Below are 19395 nucleotides of genomic sequence, written 5' to 3' on the forward strand. Positions count from 1 at the left end.
CACAGATAAAAATACAAATACAGATATGGTGTGCAAATAATCAAAGTCATTTTTCAGACTTTCAAAGCTTCACTGCTAAATAAACAGATTAATGTAGGCTCAATGTGAAGGCAGAGCAGTCCATCCCCTAACCTAACACTCCATACAGAGAGAACATAAATGTGAATGTAGCTTTTAATGTAAAGTACTTTGAGAAGCTATTTAGTACATCTTTACATACAGTAAATGCATTTAATTTGCTATTATATATGTGGCACAATAAGTTGTTTGCAATACAAGTGCAGGAATAATCATAACCGTGAGGGCCACTGCATAACATATTAACCAGTTTGCTCATCAAAGTTCTGATGTGTGAGCAATAGGTCAGTCTTCACTTAGAAGAATGAAGATAGAACATATGGGCAAGCCTCCTTTTAGCCTCTGAAGCCACGTGTCTTCATCTTCTCTCCAGTCCGCTGTTCATTGGTCTGTCTGTGTCTCTCCCTTAAAGTCTTCATGCAGTGAAGTTTTCATTGTTTTCTTTTTCTTGTTCATCAGCAAGTTGCAGCCAGTTTTCTCTGTTCTTCTTACACCCATTTAGCAAAGGAGAGCAGGAGTCAAACAGTCTCGATACAGTCTGAGGAAGGCAAAGACAGAGATGGGATTGTTGATAGAACAGTGGAAATTACAACTGATCTTAAGGGAACAAGATGACAACAAGGTGAATTCTGTGATGAAATGTATAAGGACACATGCATGCAAGTAGAATATACAGTTATCTACACATTGCTTACACAATACCAATAGTAATAACACACCTTGTAGAGTGGATAGCAGACCTCATCAATGTATTCAACTTGCATATACGGCAGTCGAGTGCTGTTTTCTCTGTTCATTATGTCCTAGTGAAAAGTAAGCATAAAGTGGCTGTTAAAAAGCACTTAAAGCACTTACAGAAGATCAGATAGAATTGTAAAAGTATGCAGTACTTGAATATGAACATTTATATATGAAGATTGATTCAACCCCAAACACTGCAAGCTACATTAAATTTACTTCACTCTGAATGGGGAAAAATGCATCAGAAATACACAACAGGCTTTATAAAGCTTTATGTATTCAAAGATATTGTTATTTTTGTTATAGTGTAGACAGAGTAACAGTAACATTTTATGAAAACCCTTTTTTGAATCTGTGTAAACAAAATAAGAAATTTTTTTAAACCACAGTGACAAAAATGTGAAGATATTCTGAGACATACCAGTGTTTGTGGTTATGTATTTTTTCAAAGAACAGTCTTTGGCACCGTGATACTGTTATACGACGGGGTAGATGCAATTGTAGCGCAACAAGAAATAGGACAACAGCATGCCTTTTAAACTTAAAAACATTTATCATCAGACTGAAACAAGATATTCACAAATGATTGGATTCTTGTTTGATTCCAATCATGAAAAAATAATATTGATTTAAATTCCTTTTTATGTGCGCACACTTTTTTATCCGGATGTGAGTTCCACTCAACATTTTCAGAATCCTTGGCACACTACAAATCCTGCAAGCTCCACTTACAATGGGTTTGATTTTGAACTCTTCCCTCTCTTTGTCCCCCTGTGCAAAGAACTCCATGGCAACCAAACTGGCAATCTGTTAGGCGGAAGAGTGAGGTTAAGGTTGCAGTGAAAAAGGATTGAGAGATGAAGCATGAAGTGTTTTATTTTTCATTCAGAGCTACTTTGTGAGACCTACTCTTTTTTGTTCAGGCCAAGGCTTTGTGATAGCAGAGAGGTCACTGGCTGTCATCAGCATTGACCTGTGGGGTAAAGTAATAGCTTACAACACAGCGCATTCTCTTGGTTTACCGAGCACAACAATATAATATGCCTCTGATTCTAATTTATGTGATTCTCACGTGAGCAAGTCTCTTTGTTTCTCACTTTTCCAGCTCACTCCGCTTTTGTTAGCAAGAGAAAAGAACTCCTTTCTTCTTCTGAAAAAAAAATTTTAAAAACAGCCAGAAGAAACATGGGTTAAAATAAGACTGACTTAATGTGTAATCTACGTCTTCTATGACATTTTTAATGTTTCAGACGTACTCCATGTAGACAGTCAGGTCTGTGGCAAGGATTGCCCTTTTGATTAAGTGTAATAGAGCTTTGTGCTCTTCAGCAGACAGACCGCTAAGAATCTGACTGCCCTGGAAGATGAGAGAGAGAAAGAAAGTAAATTAAATTGAAGACTACAAGTTCACACACAGAGATCAAAATAATCTAATTATTTCACAAGTGGAATGATTGCAGAATAATAGATATAGTATATGAGCTTCATTTGAACGTCCTGTTGTGTGCATGCAAACATAACTTATTTCTTGCATCTTACAGTGTTGTTTAGGATGAAGACACACAGGTTGTAGTGGTGGTTCTCAAGAGAGGAGTGTCCATATAACTGAGCTAAAGGCTGATGAGTCCTGAGAGAAAAAAGAAAGAAAGAATCAGGACTGAATATAAGTAGGCAGTGACTAATAAGTGTTATAGATAGTACAAATCAAAATAAATACAAATAATTATGGTCTAGATAATTTAGAGTAAAAATAAGTAATGGAGTAAATGTGAGAGATGAAGAAGTAACATTTACCTTTCTATGAAGGAATTATTAACTCCTCTGTGATCAACATCATGATTCAGAGTGGCTATCATCAACGCTAAGATCTCCAGACGAGAAAAAATGGTCTAACATATGAACAGAAAGAAACAGGTTGTAATAATGAAGAAAATTATTTTTCTGCATTTTATAATTGAACGCTTTATAGGAAAAAAATAATAAGTGAGAAAATAATCATCTGCACATGTATATATTGCACATGTGCTACACAAAATAAAAGAAAGTTTGTATCAATAGGTGGCTCATGTGCTGTCAAAAGTCGATAATAAAAGTTTCTAACAGATAAGATGATAAAGGACCAACCCCAATTGGAGCTGAAGTCTATGGATCCCTACACACGAGTATATGTAAGGGTAAAAAACAGGAAGCAGGAATTTATGGATAGTTGATGATGCAAAATCTCTAAATCATTTTTCATTTGTTTTTTGTATTTTAATTGTATTTAAATAATCTCTAATTTAAAAGAATTAAGTGATAAGACAGTAAAATGTTAGATAGTAATGTCATTTTCTATCTGAACAAATACTGAAAAAAAAGTGTAACTGTAATTCTACTATTCAATGTTTGATGTTAAAGAAATGAAGTACGACAAATGATACTTCCATTTTAGTGTTACTAATACCAGTCAGTGTCTTCATTGAATATCCCACATAATTAAGCTCCAGACTATAACAGATACAAATATGCATAACAGATACAGCTTGGTCCTGGTACAGAGACCCCCAGGGTGGCCATACACCTGGATCTCCAAAAAGCTTAGAACACTGGTGAGTGAATGGCAGAAGTCACTTGAGTTGAGGCGTAGGCATGTGTCTGATTGTTACAGACAGCAGTTAAGAGGTTTTGGCAAGATCTAAAATTAATCCTCTTCCAAACAGTTAAGAGCGCTGAGTATGGAAGGACAACCCTGGCAGTCCTCAACTGACTCCTCCCAAAACTTCTGAGCTACAGGACAGATGAAACTCCGGCGGCATTATGCAAATGTCACAGTGTGACTGTCACATGGACACATAGAATTGATTGTAAATAAAATTATAATAATAGCAACTACAGACCCACTCTGCTTTTACCACAAACTAACCTGGAGTTGGTCTGTTGCCATGAGCATTGCAAACATGCTTTGAGCAGTGCTCACTGCATGGTGCCAGTTGTGGTAGGGCACGTTGTTCCTGTAGCCACGTTTCACAGTCAAAACCCACTGGCAAAGACTCTGGAAGGATGAGATATGTAAAATTGATAAATAATAGAAATTGAGAATATTTAAGGTATTAGGTGATTCTATTGTGCTTTTCTAGTTTGTCAGTAGTGAAATTCCTGTAACTCAAAGAGACATATTGAACTACATATTGTCAAATGTAAGAGCTAATAAGATAACACTAAAATATCCATTATGAACTCATATTCTCCTCTCTCAAAGGTCCTTTTCCCACTAACGTGATTCCTGTTTTGGTGCCTTAGATAAGATGGAGTTAATGAAATGAAAAAAAGACCAATGCCAGTGAAACAAGCTTGAACCACCACAGAACCCCAGGGTTTCACAGTCCTTAACATCAGTAGCTACACAACAGGATTTTACCAAGAAATTCACAGATAACTTGCAGATGCAGCTTGCAGATTTTGACAGAGAAGCTTTTCTTCTTACCAAAATCTCTTTACCCCAACTTTTAAAATGGAACATTGTGAAATGCTTAGTTATTAAACTTTGAATTTTGTGCTTGTTCAAAAGGCACAAACGCCAAACTGGCTTCACACTAACACTGATACAAGCACTATCCTGTATCCTGATTGGAAAAAAGATGTAAAAGAAGCATGATGTGTATGAAAAAGGATTTTTGAATTCATAAATACTTATGAAACAAGCCTATTAATGTCATTTTGTTCTAAAACAAACAAACAAACAAACAAACAAACAAACAAACAAAAATTAACTGTTTCCTCATTTATATGATAAAGAAAATGACGCTACTAATATTAATAGAAGCTGAGCTACCTTGTAGTCTATGTTAAAATCCTGCACCAAATTGAGATCCAGGAACATGCGAATCGTGGATTGTGTTGTCGCGTCTTCTGGCACGCCGAAACCAGAGAAATGGAAGTCTAGAATATTCAGCAATTCAGCAGAAGGAATGGTGGCCTCCTAAAAACACAACCAATAAAAGAAATTGAAATGTACTCTTCAGGACGTTCAAGCACAAACACACACAAACAAAATAGAACTTGAGCTCTTTTCCTCAGTTTACCTAGGTGTGTAAACACAGAAAACCCATCTAGCTTTAACATGGGTGAGGAGGTTACCTTAACACTCACATTCAGTGATAGCAGCTGATCAAGAGCTTTAAGTTGTTAGGGCATTAGTTCTACAATAGCATTAAAGCCTGTAAATCTGGCCTCTTGGAACAAAGCAAGGGTTGATTGCTTGACTACTGCCATAGTGATTAAAAAAATAGGAAGAGTGGAGAAGGAAGGCATTTAACAGAAAGAACAAGGTATATGAAAGAAAAGGGAACAAATGTGTGCGCTATTTACTTTAAATCACTATTTACATGCACGATGCCACGCTGTAACAGGGATAAACTGGATAAAAAGAGAAAGGCTGATTTCTTCCAAAGAAAGCCTCACCTGCAATGCCTGGATTTCCTGCTCTGCTGCAGTGATGTGGTAGGCAAGGACCTGCACAATTACAATAAACAAAGAAAACTCAGAAACAAAACTTTAAGATTTGTTAATGTATGAATTATTTTTCTGACTCTTCTCTAACTTACTAATTGGGCGAAATAGTGTTCTCACCTCCTGTGTGACCTCTATACTGGCCCTCCGCTCCTCAGTGATCTGGACTGCCTGAGCATACTGTAGAGCCAGGCCACAATACACTGCCAGGTCTTCCAGAAGGCGCTCGTCATATCGGTTAAAGACTTCCATTTCATCTGAGGCTCTGCTTTGTTTGTTCATCAGCTGGCACACAGCTAAATGACATTAAAAGACAGATGGTTGTGTAGCTTGAGCACAAAGTTCTTCAAATTATGTTTTTGTTTTTAACACATAGTCTAGTTGCTTTCTGTGGTAAAGCTGAGATGGGCAACTTGTTTTTGGAATCACTGGGGAAAAAAATCACAATAATAATCTCGGCATCTAAATATTCAAGTGGCTAGAAAAGATAACTGGATTAAAAACTGAAACAATTTTATAAAATGTCCAGATCTGGTCTTCTCAGAGCAGATCACAGTAAGTAGTATAAAGACTGAAAAGGTCTAAACAGTAAGTAAGGATTTCTAGCTGTGAAAGGTCACTGCAAATCATCTGTGAAACCTATTATTTTATATTATTTGATACTATTTTATTTTCTACTTTAATAAGAGAGCTTTGTATGCTGTGCTTCATTTGTGCTTGTCTGGTAACAGAGGTGTGAAAGATTTATTTTCAAATTCTATCCTGTTTACAATGTTTACTGCCATTCAAGAAAAGAACTTACCGATAACATTTTCAGATCTCTCATTTCTAACTGGGCAGCAGATGAGACTCCTTTTCAGTTCATCAGAACTCTTCGACATATTAAGTGTTTCCATAGAAGTCAGGGTTCGAAAGGCATATGACGGATCTATATTCCTGAGGTCACGCTCCCTGAAAAATTATACTTTCAAATTACAAAACCCCCCAAATATCCCATATTTGTTTTAAAAGTAAATCACACTCAAGGACTTGCAAAGTCTCCGGACAATACCTTCTGTAGATCTGGCAGGTTGATCCGAGCTCCTCACATTCCAAATGTATAACTCTTGAGAATAAAGTCTGTAATCAAAAGACAAAAATGAAAAACAAAACAAAACAAAACAAAAAAAATGAAAACATTGTGTATGGCTAAAAATATTGTACTATATTCTAAACAGACAAAGTAATGGAAAACAAGGAAATTGAGCAGGATGTCAAGATAATGTACCTTTTCTTCAGTGTCTGAAGTTTGCTCACTGGGGATAAAGATGGTGCAGTATTGAGCGTGTGTAAAGGGCATGATGGTGGCAGCCATCTTACTCAGCATAACTTCAAGGGAATGGTGCTCCTTTGATAGTACTTGTGCCATCTCTATCAAAGCCTGGACCACACATACACACATATGCATGAAGATATTACTTAGATATACATGTTACAAGGCATAAAACGATTTTAAACTGTTCTCTGGCTTTACCTTACTGCGTTTAGCCTCTTGTCTCGCACCTTCATACAGCTGGACATTATCCAGGACAGTCCCCAACACATCCATGTGATTTGACAACACCTTAAAACAAAATCAAACGCGTATTTATGGTTGGTAAGCATTAAGACAAGGCAAATATCTGACATTATAAATAATGTTTATAATAGAAAAAAATCTCCATACTAAAGTCCAATCCCTCACCTTTTCATCAACGTTTGTGAAAACAGAACGTGATCCATCGCAACTATTTCTTTTGTTGATCATTAGCAGGACACCTAAAACCTGTTCAAAAAAAGAAAACGTTTTATTTACATCCAATCTATATTTAAAATTCTGTTATGACAATGAACAATATGCCACTGAAAAATCCACAGGACATTTACATTAGTTAAAGGTATTTGCAACGGCACACATACCTCTCCCCTATGGTTGCTGATAGGAACACTCAGAACCGTCCTGATCTTTGATGTTTGATCATTGGCTAAGTCGAATCTGGGGTCCTGTTGGGACAAATAAGGAAAACATAAGTGCATGTAAGAGGATCACTTAATATTAATTACTTAACAGCAACATGTTTTAAACATATCCTATCCAACAGTCTTATGTATGTTAGATATTTGTGGCAACTGAGTAGCAACAGACTTTAATACCTAAACTAACTTTAATCTCTTCATAACCCTTTGTTGTTAAGCTATTGGGTCAGCGCTGTTCATCAGCTTTAGCCACATCTGACCAAAAATACCCACACTTCTCAGGATGCTTGGCATCTACCTAGTTATTAGGGACAACCCATGCACACCCACGCTGACTGGGTTTACCTGGTGTTCAACTCTTCCAGGCACACATTCCAAATCACCTTACTTGTGAGGGCAAGAAGAGCTGCTGTGACCACCACCTGTAAGCCTTTTAGACAGCTTTGGCATGAATCTACTTTTGTGGGGGTGTATGTGTGGGCATGTGCGAGGAAAGGACAGTAATCCAAGGTTTATCACTGGAAGCAGTCACGAAAAGGATTAAAAGAAACTGCGTCATCAGGGATTCCCTATCAGGCTTCTTCAAATAGCCATGTCATCATCTCAAAACAGACTTTCAGGAAATGGGTGACTCATTAAACATGCAGTCCTCATTTCTGATTTTTAATCCCTCGTCTGTGCCCTGGAACATGGGAGTTAAGCTTACATGTAAAATCATGACATCAACATTTACCTCAGATGCATCTCTTAGATTTATTGGTGAAGCTGTAGCCATTACGCATCCCATGATCCCTTTTACCAGTTCTAGATGAGCTTGGCTGTATGGGTTTCCCTCATTCAAGTGCCCCAGTGATGTTAGGGCTATCACGTCTTCCAAGCTACTCCTTCCACCACAGTGTTTCCGTACAAGAGAGAGCGAACCACCCTCTGCTCCCAGTAGCTCCCCAACATGGATCACAGTCCCCTGGCAGAGCTCTGCTAAAGAACCCATACAGCTTAGGCCTTCTCCTAGGAGCCCCATCATCCAAGGGCAGCCGTCACCATGGCCACATGATGTGGGTGGAAAAAACTGTGGAGGGTGGGGTAAGCTAGATGAGCAGGGGCAAACGGGAGCTCGTGGTTGACAGGGAGAAAACTGAAAACGGGAACAACGAGGTAAGCAGAGACAGCATGGTGAATGGCTTTCTTTAACATCTGGACCAAAGTGGTCCATCCATTCAGGGACACTGAGATTTGAAGCGAGGCGTCTGTCTGTCAAAGTTAAAACGTTCAGGTCTGAGCTTCTCAATGGGGAAGAATTTCTCCGATAAGGTGCCTTCATGAGCGCCTCGGAATGGTCAGAGCTCCTCCTTTGAAACCTTGACAGAAGTGGGGACATTTCTGTCTGTGGACAACTGACCCTGAAATCATACACAAATTACACGATTTATTTAAAAGCAAAACTAAAATAAAGTACTTAAAATTTGTATAAAAAGTATTAAACGTATATGTGGAAACATAATTTTATCTAATGCAGCTTATATTTTCATTACTAATAAAGTGTTCACCTTTACAAGCGTTTTATTCAACAAAAGTTTGTTAAAAACGTTTTAATCGCACATTATAATTTTGAGGGATCTGAGTAATTTGAGTTTCAGCTAAAACTGTAGAGGTATAAAATGTAAACTCTTACGCTGAGGTTCTGCGTAAAAAGTAAGCCCTTGTGAAGTCGGAGTGGTCATCCAACCATGCGTCCTCTTGGTAGCTTGTCGTACCATCTCCAAACTTCCTGCTATGCAACCTGGACCTTGGACTCCACAGTGGGGAGAAGAACCAGCCCGTGCCTTGCACCATCGGCGAGTCGCTCACGATTCCCCTGCGCATCGACTCCGCGCCAGCGTCCGGAGATGCCCCAGGACTCACACTGCCAGGCTCCATGGACTCTAGCGCTTCAGAGTGAAGGCAGGGCATCCCCTCGCTCAGGTAAATCGAGAAAAGATCGGTTAAACTCAGTTTTTACGCCCAGTGAGCTATCTAAGAGAAACACCTCGAACGCGAGGAGGCAGAAAGTAAGACAGACTAACGACTTGCCAGAGAGCAGAGCATAAAGAGCCCGTGAAAACGATTGCGTCAAGGTAATCCCTTGACCTTTATTTAGCCGATATCCACTAAAGGAACCTGATTAAATGGATTTGCTCTAACCCCCGGCTCGTACATGTTATGAACTCGTCATTTAAATTTAACACCTGTGTCCAAGTGTCCAAAAAAGTAAATATCTTAGAACTAGGAAAACCAACCTATTGTGATATTTATTTGTACAATAACAAAAAAGCACCAACATGTCCTCATTTAAATAGTAAATAATAGGTTAATCCTAATTATTTGGCTTGGTGTAAACTGAATGCCAACTGTATACCAGTCAAGTACATTTCATTTAGCCAGATTCTGTTAAATACATTTATACGTGCAACATAAGTACAACATAACATAAATTGTACTCCTTGCAAAGAAAAGAAAAGAAAAGAAAAGAAAAGCCGAAGATCATAAAAGCAAGGTGACCAGAACAATGTTTATTTAGTTTTTAGGGAATATCACACAGTGCTGTAATAAGAAAGGGCTTTTCAAACATTCTTTGACTGATATCTTGTTTATCCTTTTCTTATCATGTTTTATTTTCTGGAGACAAATAACTGAAATTGTAGCGACATACCATCAATTGGTGTGTGAGGTTTTAAAAGTTTCTTTTAAAGAATTTTTCTTTCATCTGTTTAAATTGCTCTGCAGTCCTCAATATTATTTTTTACTTTGGACAGAAAACTGCATGCTGGTATGTGCCACTCAGTATTTAAGGGCTCCCTCTGTTGGTCTTGGGTACTTCTCATCACCTGCAGTGGGTGGATCCTCCAGTGACAGCTATACTGTGATTGGCTGCTCCAGTAGGAGGCTGCCATGACACATTGGATGCTGCACAGATCCACAGCATCAGCAGGCAACGGACCTCCATCCTCCTCGTTATCCCTCTCTCTTTCTCTTTTTTCTCCTCCTTTGCCTCTCCTCCTCTCACTACTACCCCTGCTCTCTCTTCTCTGTCCCTTCTCCTCCCACTTGGAAAGACACGCAGGCCTGTTTGAGTACACTGCAGCAGAGGTCCATTAACACAACAGCAGCAGGAATAGCAGCAGCAGCGACAGCAGCAGGCGGACTGGTAGGTGTGCTGAGGCCTGTCTCCCTCCTTATTGCAGCACAGGCAAGACATCGCATTCTCCTCTGATCACTGTCAAGGACTATCTTTTTGAGAAGTGTGCGTGCATGTGAGAGCAGGAATCTGGCAAGTAGTCAAAGAGGACTACCACACCCTGGGAACATTATTACCAGTGGTAGGGCTGAATGTAGCAGCTGATATTTTCATTCTCATGCTATGTTCATTATATACTTATTTCTGAGCTTAAACACAAGGATTCATCTTTTGCTTTTCTCTGCTCTAGTTGTTTGTTGCTTTTCCTTCATTCTACAGCACTGTGATTTGATTCAGCACCCACTAGGCCTTGTTCGTCTACACACGTGTCTTTGCTAATGAATGCATTGAATGTCTAACTAAGGTCACATCATTTGCCATGCTGTGCGCACATATTGTCAGCCTACCTAATGACAGCCTTCGTCTTTCCTTTCCAAAGCTGTCTTCATCACCAGCCTCTCCATCCACCGTTCTCTCTTCTGTCCTCCTGCATCTTAATTTCCTCTCACTCCCATTCCTCTTTCCTAAAACCCTGTTCCTCCTTCCCCCGCCCCTTGCATTCCAGTCTCAATCTCTTCGACGTGCCTTTTCTTCTTCCTGCCGGCTGGTTTCCCAGGATGCCTTTTTCCAGGCCGCTCCGTTAGGCCCTACCAGCATGGGCGGAGACTGGGTGGGGAGAGACATTACGGATTGGACCCTTCCCCTCAGGACGGGCGCACTGGCGGGTCACCCTCCCTCAGCTTCAGATGGGCGAGGACGCTGAGAGCCCCAAAATCAACCACACCTTCCTGCGAGACTACGTCACTGAAGGTAGAGCGGACGATGTCTCGCTGCCATCTCTGTGGTGTCAGATAACATACTGGTATAATTGAACAGATTAATTTCAGCTTCCTGCATTGCACAGTAGAAGGAATGTATGATGACACTGCCTGACTCAGCAACAGACACTTTCATAATTTAAATTTTCCTTAGGCATCATAGACATAAATGGTTGATTTATGGTTTAGAGTAACTGAAATAATATGTGATTTTATTAATTTTTCTTTCATTGCCAGCCTTTTCTACATTGTTATGGTCACTTAATCATCTGTGCTTTTTTTGCCATGTCTGCCTAACGTTCTCGCTACTCTATCATTGCTGCGGTTTTCTTTTCTTCTTTCTATACTTTTGTTTAATTGCCTCCAATGTTCCTATCTTCCTTACAGCTGATGTCATCTCTACAGTGGAGTTTAACCAGACAGGGGACCTTCTGGCCACGGGGGACAAAGGTGGCCGGGTGGTCATCTTTCAGAGAGAGACTGAGGTTAGTTTACAATGCAAAACCACCACTTTCTGTACACATGCTTTTTTTTAAAAAAAATAGCTTCGTACACATACTGTAAATGCATGCTGAAAGCCGTGTTTTCCTCACTGTCTGCCCTGGGCAGCCGAAAGGTGAATCAGAGGAGGTGGGCGAGACAGGGGACTCTGGGGAGTACAATGTCTACAGCACGTTTCAGAGCCACGAGCCTGACTTTGACTACCTGAAGAGTGTGGAGATAGAAGAAAAAATTAACAAGATCAGATGGCTGCCACAGCAGAACGCAGCACATTTCCTCCTCTCCACCAATGGTGAGAAATCAGTGACTTCTCAGTCTCTATCAGAACATCATATTGATTGTTGGTTGTCGTAAAATGAAGTACAGGAAGTATACATGCATATAGGTTTTATCTATCTATCTATCTATCTATCTATCTATCTATCTATCTATCTATCTATCTATCTATCTATCTATATATTGAGAGATAGTGAGAGAGAGAGATTTGTTATAAATAGCAGTTGTTTTTGCTTGATATGGCACAGGTATCGCTTACACACTTTGGTTTCAAACTACCTCCAATTTCCAAAATTATGGCAGCCTTGTGTCATCTTTTATTACCTACATAGAATTAAATAACATCAAGATAGTCTTTGGAGTCTCACTTACGGCTGCAATAATGGCACAGAAAAAAAAATCTAAATTTGGTGCATGAATTAAGTATTATGTTTTAAATTAGCTGCAAATGTGATTTTTGTTGTGCTTTGCAATTTTCAATGAATGTAATCATCGTCAAAGGAGCTTGCAAAGAAAAGCGTCTGGACTTCTTTAAGTTCTAGCAACTCAAAGAAGTCCAGACGCTTTTCTTTGCAAGCTCCTTTGACTACGATGACCTGGATGACTGAGAACCTTCACAGACGAATGTAATCATCATTTTCTGGCACGCAAATCCCGATGCCTGTCACAGATAAGACTATTAAACTGTGGAAGGTAAGCGAGAGAGACAAGAGACCAGAAGGATACAACCTGAAAGATGAGGAGGGACGGCTCAAGGACATCTCTACCATCACCTCTCTACAGGTACTCGGACACACACATACAACTGCACACTTTCATTTTGTTGGGTATGCCTGATACAAGTATTTATCAGGCTAACATTTAATCATCAAATCAAGTGTCTGTCTTTTTGCTCCTGTCCTTAAATGATCCATGGCTCTACTGTCCTCCAATTATGTCCTTTCTCATTGTTGTCATTCTTTTTGCCCTATGATTTACTCCTCCTGTTCTTATCACCTCCTCCCTTCCGCCTTAAATCTTTTATCTCTCACCATTTAAGGTGCCAGTGCTGAAACCTACAGATCTAATGGTGGAGGTCCGTCCCAGAAGAGTATTCGCTAATGGACATACCTACCATGTCAACTCCATCTCAGTCAACAGCGATGGGGAAACCTACCTGTCTGCTGACGACCTCCGCATCAACATGTGGCACCTGGGCATCACAGACCGCAGTTTCAGTATCCTTACTGTCTTTTTTTTGTATTATAACACACTATTTTCAGTTTAACCAACCATGACCATTTGCTTTAAATAATTCTATAGCTCCTCTCAGACTTTTGTGTGGTGGAAACTCCTTCAATTTTACAGAGAATTCAGCGGTATGAATTAGATCACTGTTCATTGTTAAAGTATAACTGTATCCTTATGGTAATTGTAAAACAGCAATGAGAACAATATACCTAAACAGGTAAAGATTCCTGTCTACACCAAAAGGGAAAAAAAAAGAAAAAGTTTAATATACGTCAGTAAGCTTTTTTTGTGTTTGATTTTATGGTGAAGTGTCCATAAAGGATAAAATCTCATTTTAATTGTGTTAAGGTACACTGTAAAACAATTCATGCTACTATGTTAGTGTGCATGATTTTAGTTATCAGTATTGATCATTATGTATGTAGTTTCCTTACTAAAGAAAAAGAAATTGAGCAGTGTTGGGAACGCATCCCATATGCTTCTAATCTGTGTTTGTATTTCATCCACTGTTATCTAAATTTATGCCTAAAATATCACGGAGCCAATTCCAGGTTATGTACAGTAATCATAACCAATCATCCAAATTCATCTTCTGATTTATACTTAATGTAAACAACGTGACTCTGATTGGATTTGTGTTTCCATTATAATGCTGAGTAGTCAGTGCAGGTGGTAGCATGTGGGACTGGCTGCATGTTGTGATTTCCCCATTCAAATGGAAGCTGACCTAGAAAATCATAGAGGCATCTATGGAAGACGAGTTTAAATAATTCACATGGCAGTACACTTTCTTCTGAGCCACACAGGACTACCACAAATAGAACAGAGAGGAACAGCCTGTGCATGCATATTGGGGATAGGATGGGGTGCAGTTTTTTTTTTTTCCGGGATGTCTTTATGAATTTAGGTTGTGAACGTGTAGATCATCTGAAAATAAAAAGACTGCATGAATGAATATAAGTGATTTGTTTGCATGTCTGCTGCCTCAATTGACAAAATGTAAACATAGTCATGGAATTCGGTGTGGCTGTGGTAGAAACCCAGCTCGCCAGATTTATGTGGTGCTTAATGTCTGCGCTGTTTGTTCCTTGATGGCTCTGCTTCTCAGATATTGTAGACATCAAACCAGCAAACATGGAGGATCTGACGGAGGTGATAACAGCGGCAGAGTTCCACCCTCACCACTGCCACTTGTTCGTGTACAGCAGCAGCAAGGGAACGCTGCGCCTCTGTGACATGAGAGCCTCGGCTCTCTGCGACAAACATACCAAACGTGAGGAAACATTTTAAAGAGTTTACTGCAAGCTGTGCATGAGGAATCCTGCTCTCACGAAAGCAATGCAATTATATTTCTGTCTGATTAGTTTTTGAGGAGCCTGAGGATCCAGGGAACCGCTCCTTCTTCTCAGAGATTATTTCCTCTGTGTCGGATGTTAAGTTCAGCCATAGCGGACGTTACCTGCTGACCAGAGACTACCTCACCGCTAAGGTGTGGGATATCAATATGGATAAAGGCCCAGTGGAGACCTTTCAGGTAGAGGATTTTACCTGCACCTATTTGGAAATTGTATTCATTATTTGTCTGACATAAAATCTGTCTGAATCAAATTTGAAAATTTTGGGTGTTTGTTATGCTTTTCAAATTCAAAATACATATATTTTTACATTCATACACAATTCATTCAGTTGATCAGCATAATTCAGCAGCATCAACTTGATCCCAAAGAAAATCTGGAAGCCTTTTCTCATTTTTACTGCCGGTGTATTATACATGAGAGCAAAGTACAAGAAAGAAGATTAAAATGCCAAAATGTGAGCGTCCTGAGCAGGATAATGCTACCTTCCCCAAAACTTAAGCTGACTGTTTGCATCATCCCCAGGTCCATGAATACCTGAGGAGTAAGCTGTGTTCCCTCTATGAAAACGACTGCATCTTTGACAAGTTTGAGTGTGTTTGGAACAGCTCAGACAGGTAAGAGGCGGTGGGGGGACAGACAAAGTACAGCTTAAGTAGATTTGGAAGCAAAAACAGACTGCTGTGTCAGTGTGTTACTGCTTACAGTGATTTCCTAAATGCCCGGCCTCCTGCTTTATCCGACGTTTAAATCAATCCCAGAGACAAGCTTTACAGACATCAAATCAATCCTCATGTATTCAGTTTGCTTTTTCCTCTTTTCCTCCCCCTCATTCTACCATGAACACCGCTTGTCTCTTCCCGCTCTTTACTTCCTTTCGCCTCTCCTTTCCTCCATGATCCAGCGTGATTATGACAGGGGCGTACAACAGCTTCTTCCGGATGTTCGACAGGGAGACAGGCCGAGGCGTAACCCTGGAGGCCTGGCGAGAGAGCAGCAAGCCCCGGGCTGTACTGCGAACCCGCCGTGTGTACACTGGCGGTAAACGTCGCAGGGGCGATGTGGGCGTCGATAGCTTGGACTTCACCAAGAAAATCCTGCACATGGCTTGGCACCCATCTGAAAATATAATTGCCATAGCAGCCACCAACAATCTGTACATCTTCCAGGATCGTGTCAACCCAGAAACGCAGGCACAGTGACAAGAATGGAAATATGAACAGAAGCAGACACAGTACTTTTTATCAAAGTGTCACAGAAATGCAAAGAGTGACTGGAATATATTTGGATGTTCTATCGAGGGCATGGAGAGTGGCATGTTTGATGACATGCTTTGATGCAGAGTCTGTACATAATTGGAATAATCATAAAATAACAAGACTCTTTATTCAGTTCATTTTATTTAAAGGTGTTTAATCTAATCACCGAACTGAACTGATCTAGTACCCATCGGGACATTTGATTGATTGATTTATTTTTGGCTGCACTCTACTTCCACTTTTTGAAGATGTTTGTCTAACTGCCCCACTGTTGGGGCAGTCAATGAGGTGCAGGGACACCTCTCGATCTGCAGTGACTCAGTGCTGTTCCTCACACCGTGTTGCACTTCCCATTAATGTTCTGGTTACCTTTCACATAAAAATGGAAGATATGTGCTAGCTAGCATTTGAGAGGTAATTTCTAAATGCTACAGAATATACCGATAGAATGGCTGGAAAACTTTACCAGGCATTTAATCCAAATCTAATTGTTTTCACTAGGGTGAGGTATCAGGAATGGTGTTATTGTATAGTTCACAACAGTCTCCTAAAAGTTTTTTCTTCTTTGTCGTGTGACAACAGTAATTCAGTCTCTCCTTCAGAGCAGTGCTCTGGGGGAACGCACGAATAACTGTCCCGTAATCTTTTCCCTGTTCACGTTGCAATAATAACACTAACAAAACACAGTGCAGCACCATTCCTGCTTTAATACATGAGCTCTTCTTCTACAGGTAACAAAAAAATGTACACACTCTTTTTACTGTTTGCTGTAAATAGTCTGTGTTTTTTTTTAAAGGCGGTACCAATTTTCAGTTCCAGAGAGCTAAGAAAAAAAAGCATTTTGTCAAGGACACTCTAAATCGGTGTGAGATCTCATTTATAATAAGGTTTGTGGAATCACACTTTATCAGATATTTTCTCGTAGCAGTATATAGGTAGTTGTCGCTGGCTGTAGAGAGGACGGGGTAAAATTGTGCACAAAAAACACTAACTGTTTGGTTGTGTATATTAAGCCCTTATTGTGTTTTGATTGCTGTATCATGGTAATCTCATGTAAAAAAGAAAAAAAAAGAAAAAGAGGAAAGAAACAAATCCACATGCTTATATGAGAAAACATAGCAGTTGAAGGAGGCAGTGTGTGTATTGATGGGGGAATCTTGCAGTTTGGACAAACTTGAATTCTAAGCACATCGTTTATCGTTGAGACTCCCAAATTTAAATCAAAGTTGACTTTGTGTCCAGTGTGCTTGGAGGTTAGAGGTTATCATCAGTGCAATAGCTCATCACAGCAGTAATGTCATGTGAATTCATACTATCACAAGATCTTAATGTCATTACACCGTATACCTCACAGCGCCACATGCTACTCTGCGGTGCGACTCTGAAAGCCTGGGATGTACAGCAGTACAGTAAGGTGATGTCCGTGTTGGATCGCGTGAGACTTGTTTGTTTACAGTGAAGTACTTTATTTTCAAGTGACCTTGGCCCTGATGGGATTATTGTAAGTGGTTTAAATGTGTACTGTAGTGGGTGGGGTAACATAACCAGTGCAAAGGTAGAGAATATCAAGTCCCTTTGCACATTTTCAAAATCTGAAGAATCAACAGTGTAAAGAAATAACTGCTGTCACACCTGCTTCCTCCTCTCTCCCTCATGCCCGTTTGGTTTTCCAAGTTGCTGTTCACACACATCTGTGTTATCTGCCTGTAGCTAAGATGGTTTTCTTATGGGCATATATATTTTTTGTCTTCACTACCAGCCAGTGTTATCATGTGCAGGTACAGTTTTTCACTTATTGATTTAACATGTACAACACAGCAAAATCCATGATGACGACAACCCACAAGAAAACGGTTTTACATAGTGAAGGGCCTTGTGAAGCATTATGTAAGCTCCGAGGTTCATCCCTGCAGTGGCGAAATGTAGTTTAGAACAAGTCAGTTGTAATCGCATCATAACCACCAACACATACAACCAGTGAGACGATTTGTGTTCGGGAGCACAGCAGCAGCAGCATGTCGCCATTACTCAATGCTACTAGCGTGTATATCTATCATGCTTTAAAAATCTAACAGTACGAAAACATAACTCATATGAGGTGAATGAAAGGAATGTGCATTAATAAAATAACATAAAATCTAACAAAAATGTGTTGGATTTCATTTTAATGTCTGTCCTCATTTAATAGATTCTGCTTTTTGTCTCATCACCAAAAAAGAAATATATATATAAAAAAATATATTAATCTGAATAAAACCTTTCACAAGAGATTTTTCCCCCCCAATTCAAGCATTTTAATAGACACCCCATTTAACTCCACCAGTGGAAAAAAAAAAGGCACTCACATTTACAGTGTCGAGGCTCAACGTCAGCAATTGTAAACCACACGAGCATTGAGGTTACAGATTGATAGTGTTTATGTGTAAAGCTTTTCATACACCACCACTGCATTACTGTACTGTGTAAACCAGATAGCTAGGAAAACCCCCATTTCAAAAATAAATTAATCATTCATTACTGTTATTTTAACTATCCGTCCATCCATCTTCTTCCACGTATCCAATTCAGGGCTGCTGGAGCTTATGGAGCTTAGGGTTGAGAGGTGGCGATACACTCTGGGCACATCGCCAATCTTTCACAGGGCTTATTTTAATTATGTGTACAATATTTTCTTTAGTACCTCTTTCTTCAGTCAAATTCCAAACTGGCAAATTTTGAGATAAAAACTGTTTTTCTTTAAAGGTTCGGATTCTGTAAACAAAATGGTCTCTTAACTTGAACCAATATTGTGTTCAACTCAGTGAAACAACACGTTTTAAACATTCCTGGTAATTCTTAATTGTTATGGAATGAACATGGTGTGTCTTAAATTTGTCATTTGCATACATTTGAGAAATACCATAAAAGGAGGTCTAGTGTGTGTTAATGTGATAACGAAAGTTTTCACAGAACTGCACAAAGTTCAACCTTATTTGCGTCTGGTTATTGATCATCAGCAAGTGAGCACTTCTATAAAAGCAGAGGTTTTGGCAGTTTTCTGGGCTGGAGCATTCTCATGTGTGTTAACAAAATGCCACAATCTTCCAATGAGGGGATGCCCCAGCAAATTCACTCCAAAGTCACACTGTGTAACTCTCAGATCACCTACAAGAACAACAAGCACTATATCTTAGCCTCTATAGGCCTGAATATGTTAAAGTTCATGATAGTAAATTTATAAAAAGTACAACTTGGGTAGAAGGGGTTCCAGGAGAAAGGCTCTTCCTCTAAAAACAAGATGTCAGCACAGTTTAAGTTTGCAGATCTGCATCTGGGCAAACCACAAGACTTCTGGAACGATGTCTTGATGAGAAACAGATCAGACCAAAGTGTAGATATCTGTGTATAATCCACAGCACCACATTTGATGCATTTTGATATGTGTAATACAAAAATCTGCA

The 19395-nt window shown here is 39.5% G+C and overlaps 2 protein-coding genes across 4 annotated transcripts; one reads left to right on the forward strand and one right to left on the reverse strand.

Annotated features, from left to right (window-relative positions):
- Positions 1–156: 156 nt before the first annotated feature.
- Positions 157–9487, reverse strand: pde5aa (phosphodiesterase 5A, cGMP-specific, a). Its single transcript, XM_085459446.1, has 20 exons — positions 8975–9487; positions 8036–8702; positions 7246–7329; positions 7031–7111; positions 6821–6910; positions 6575–6727; positions 6359–6426; positions 6110–6258; positions 5428–5603; positions 5260–5310; positions 4631–4777; positions 3722–3850; positions 2614–2708; positions 2359–2446; positions 2076–2176; positions 1892–1969; positions 1729–1792; positions 1552–1626; positions 798–881; positions 157–616 (listed from the first exon to the last, which is right to left on the reverse strand). Exons 1-20 carry the CDS (start codon positions 9250–9252, stop codon positions 494–496), a joined length of 2781 nt encoding a protein of 926 aa, XP_085315572.1. The 5' UTR covers positions 9253–9487; the 3' UTR covers positions 157–493.
- A 693-nt stretch (positions 9488–10180) lies between these two features.
- On the forward strand, positions 10181–18439 carry ppp2r2ca (protein phosphatase 2, regulatory subunit B, gamma a). 3 transcript variants are annotated; one of them, XM_085459444.1, is made up of 10 exons: positions 10181–10486; positions 10956–11326; positions 11722–11819; positions 11944–12127; positions 12782–12894; positions 13151–13328; positions 14450–14614; positions 14706–14875; positions 15222–15313; positions 15601–18439. In XM_085459444.1, the coding sequence occupies exons 2-10, from the start codon at positions 11263–11265 to the stop codon at positions 15896–15898; spliced, it is 1362 nt and encodes a 453-aa protein (XP_085315570.1). In that variant the 5' UTR covers positions 10181–10486; positions 10956–11262; the 3' UTR covers positions 15899–18439. The 3 variants fall into 3 exon arrangements, with proteins under 3 accessions (XP_085315570.1, XP_085315569.1, XP_085315571.1); XM_085459443.1 differs by having other exon boundaries at positions 11082–11326; XM_085459445.1 differs by having other exon boundaries at positions 11133–11326.
- Positions 18440–19395: the final 956 nt, after the last annotated feature.

Source organism: Copadichromis virginalis, linkage group LG6 (assembly GCF_057382275.1).
Source record: "Copadichromis virginalis isolate Kocher_CV1m ecotype Utaka linkage group LG6, C_Virginalis_male_GT1.1, whole genome shotgun sequence".
Classification (NCBI taxonomy): domain Eukaryota; kingdom Metazoa; phylum Chordata; class Actinopteri; order Cichliformes; family Cichlidae; genus Copadichromis; species Copadichromis virginalis.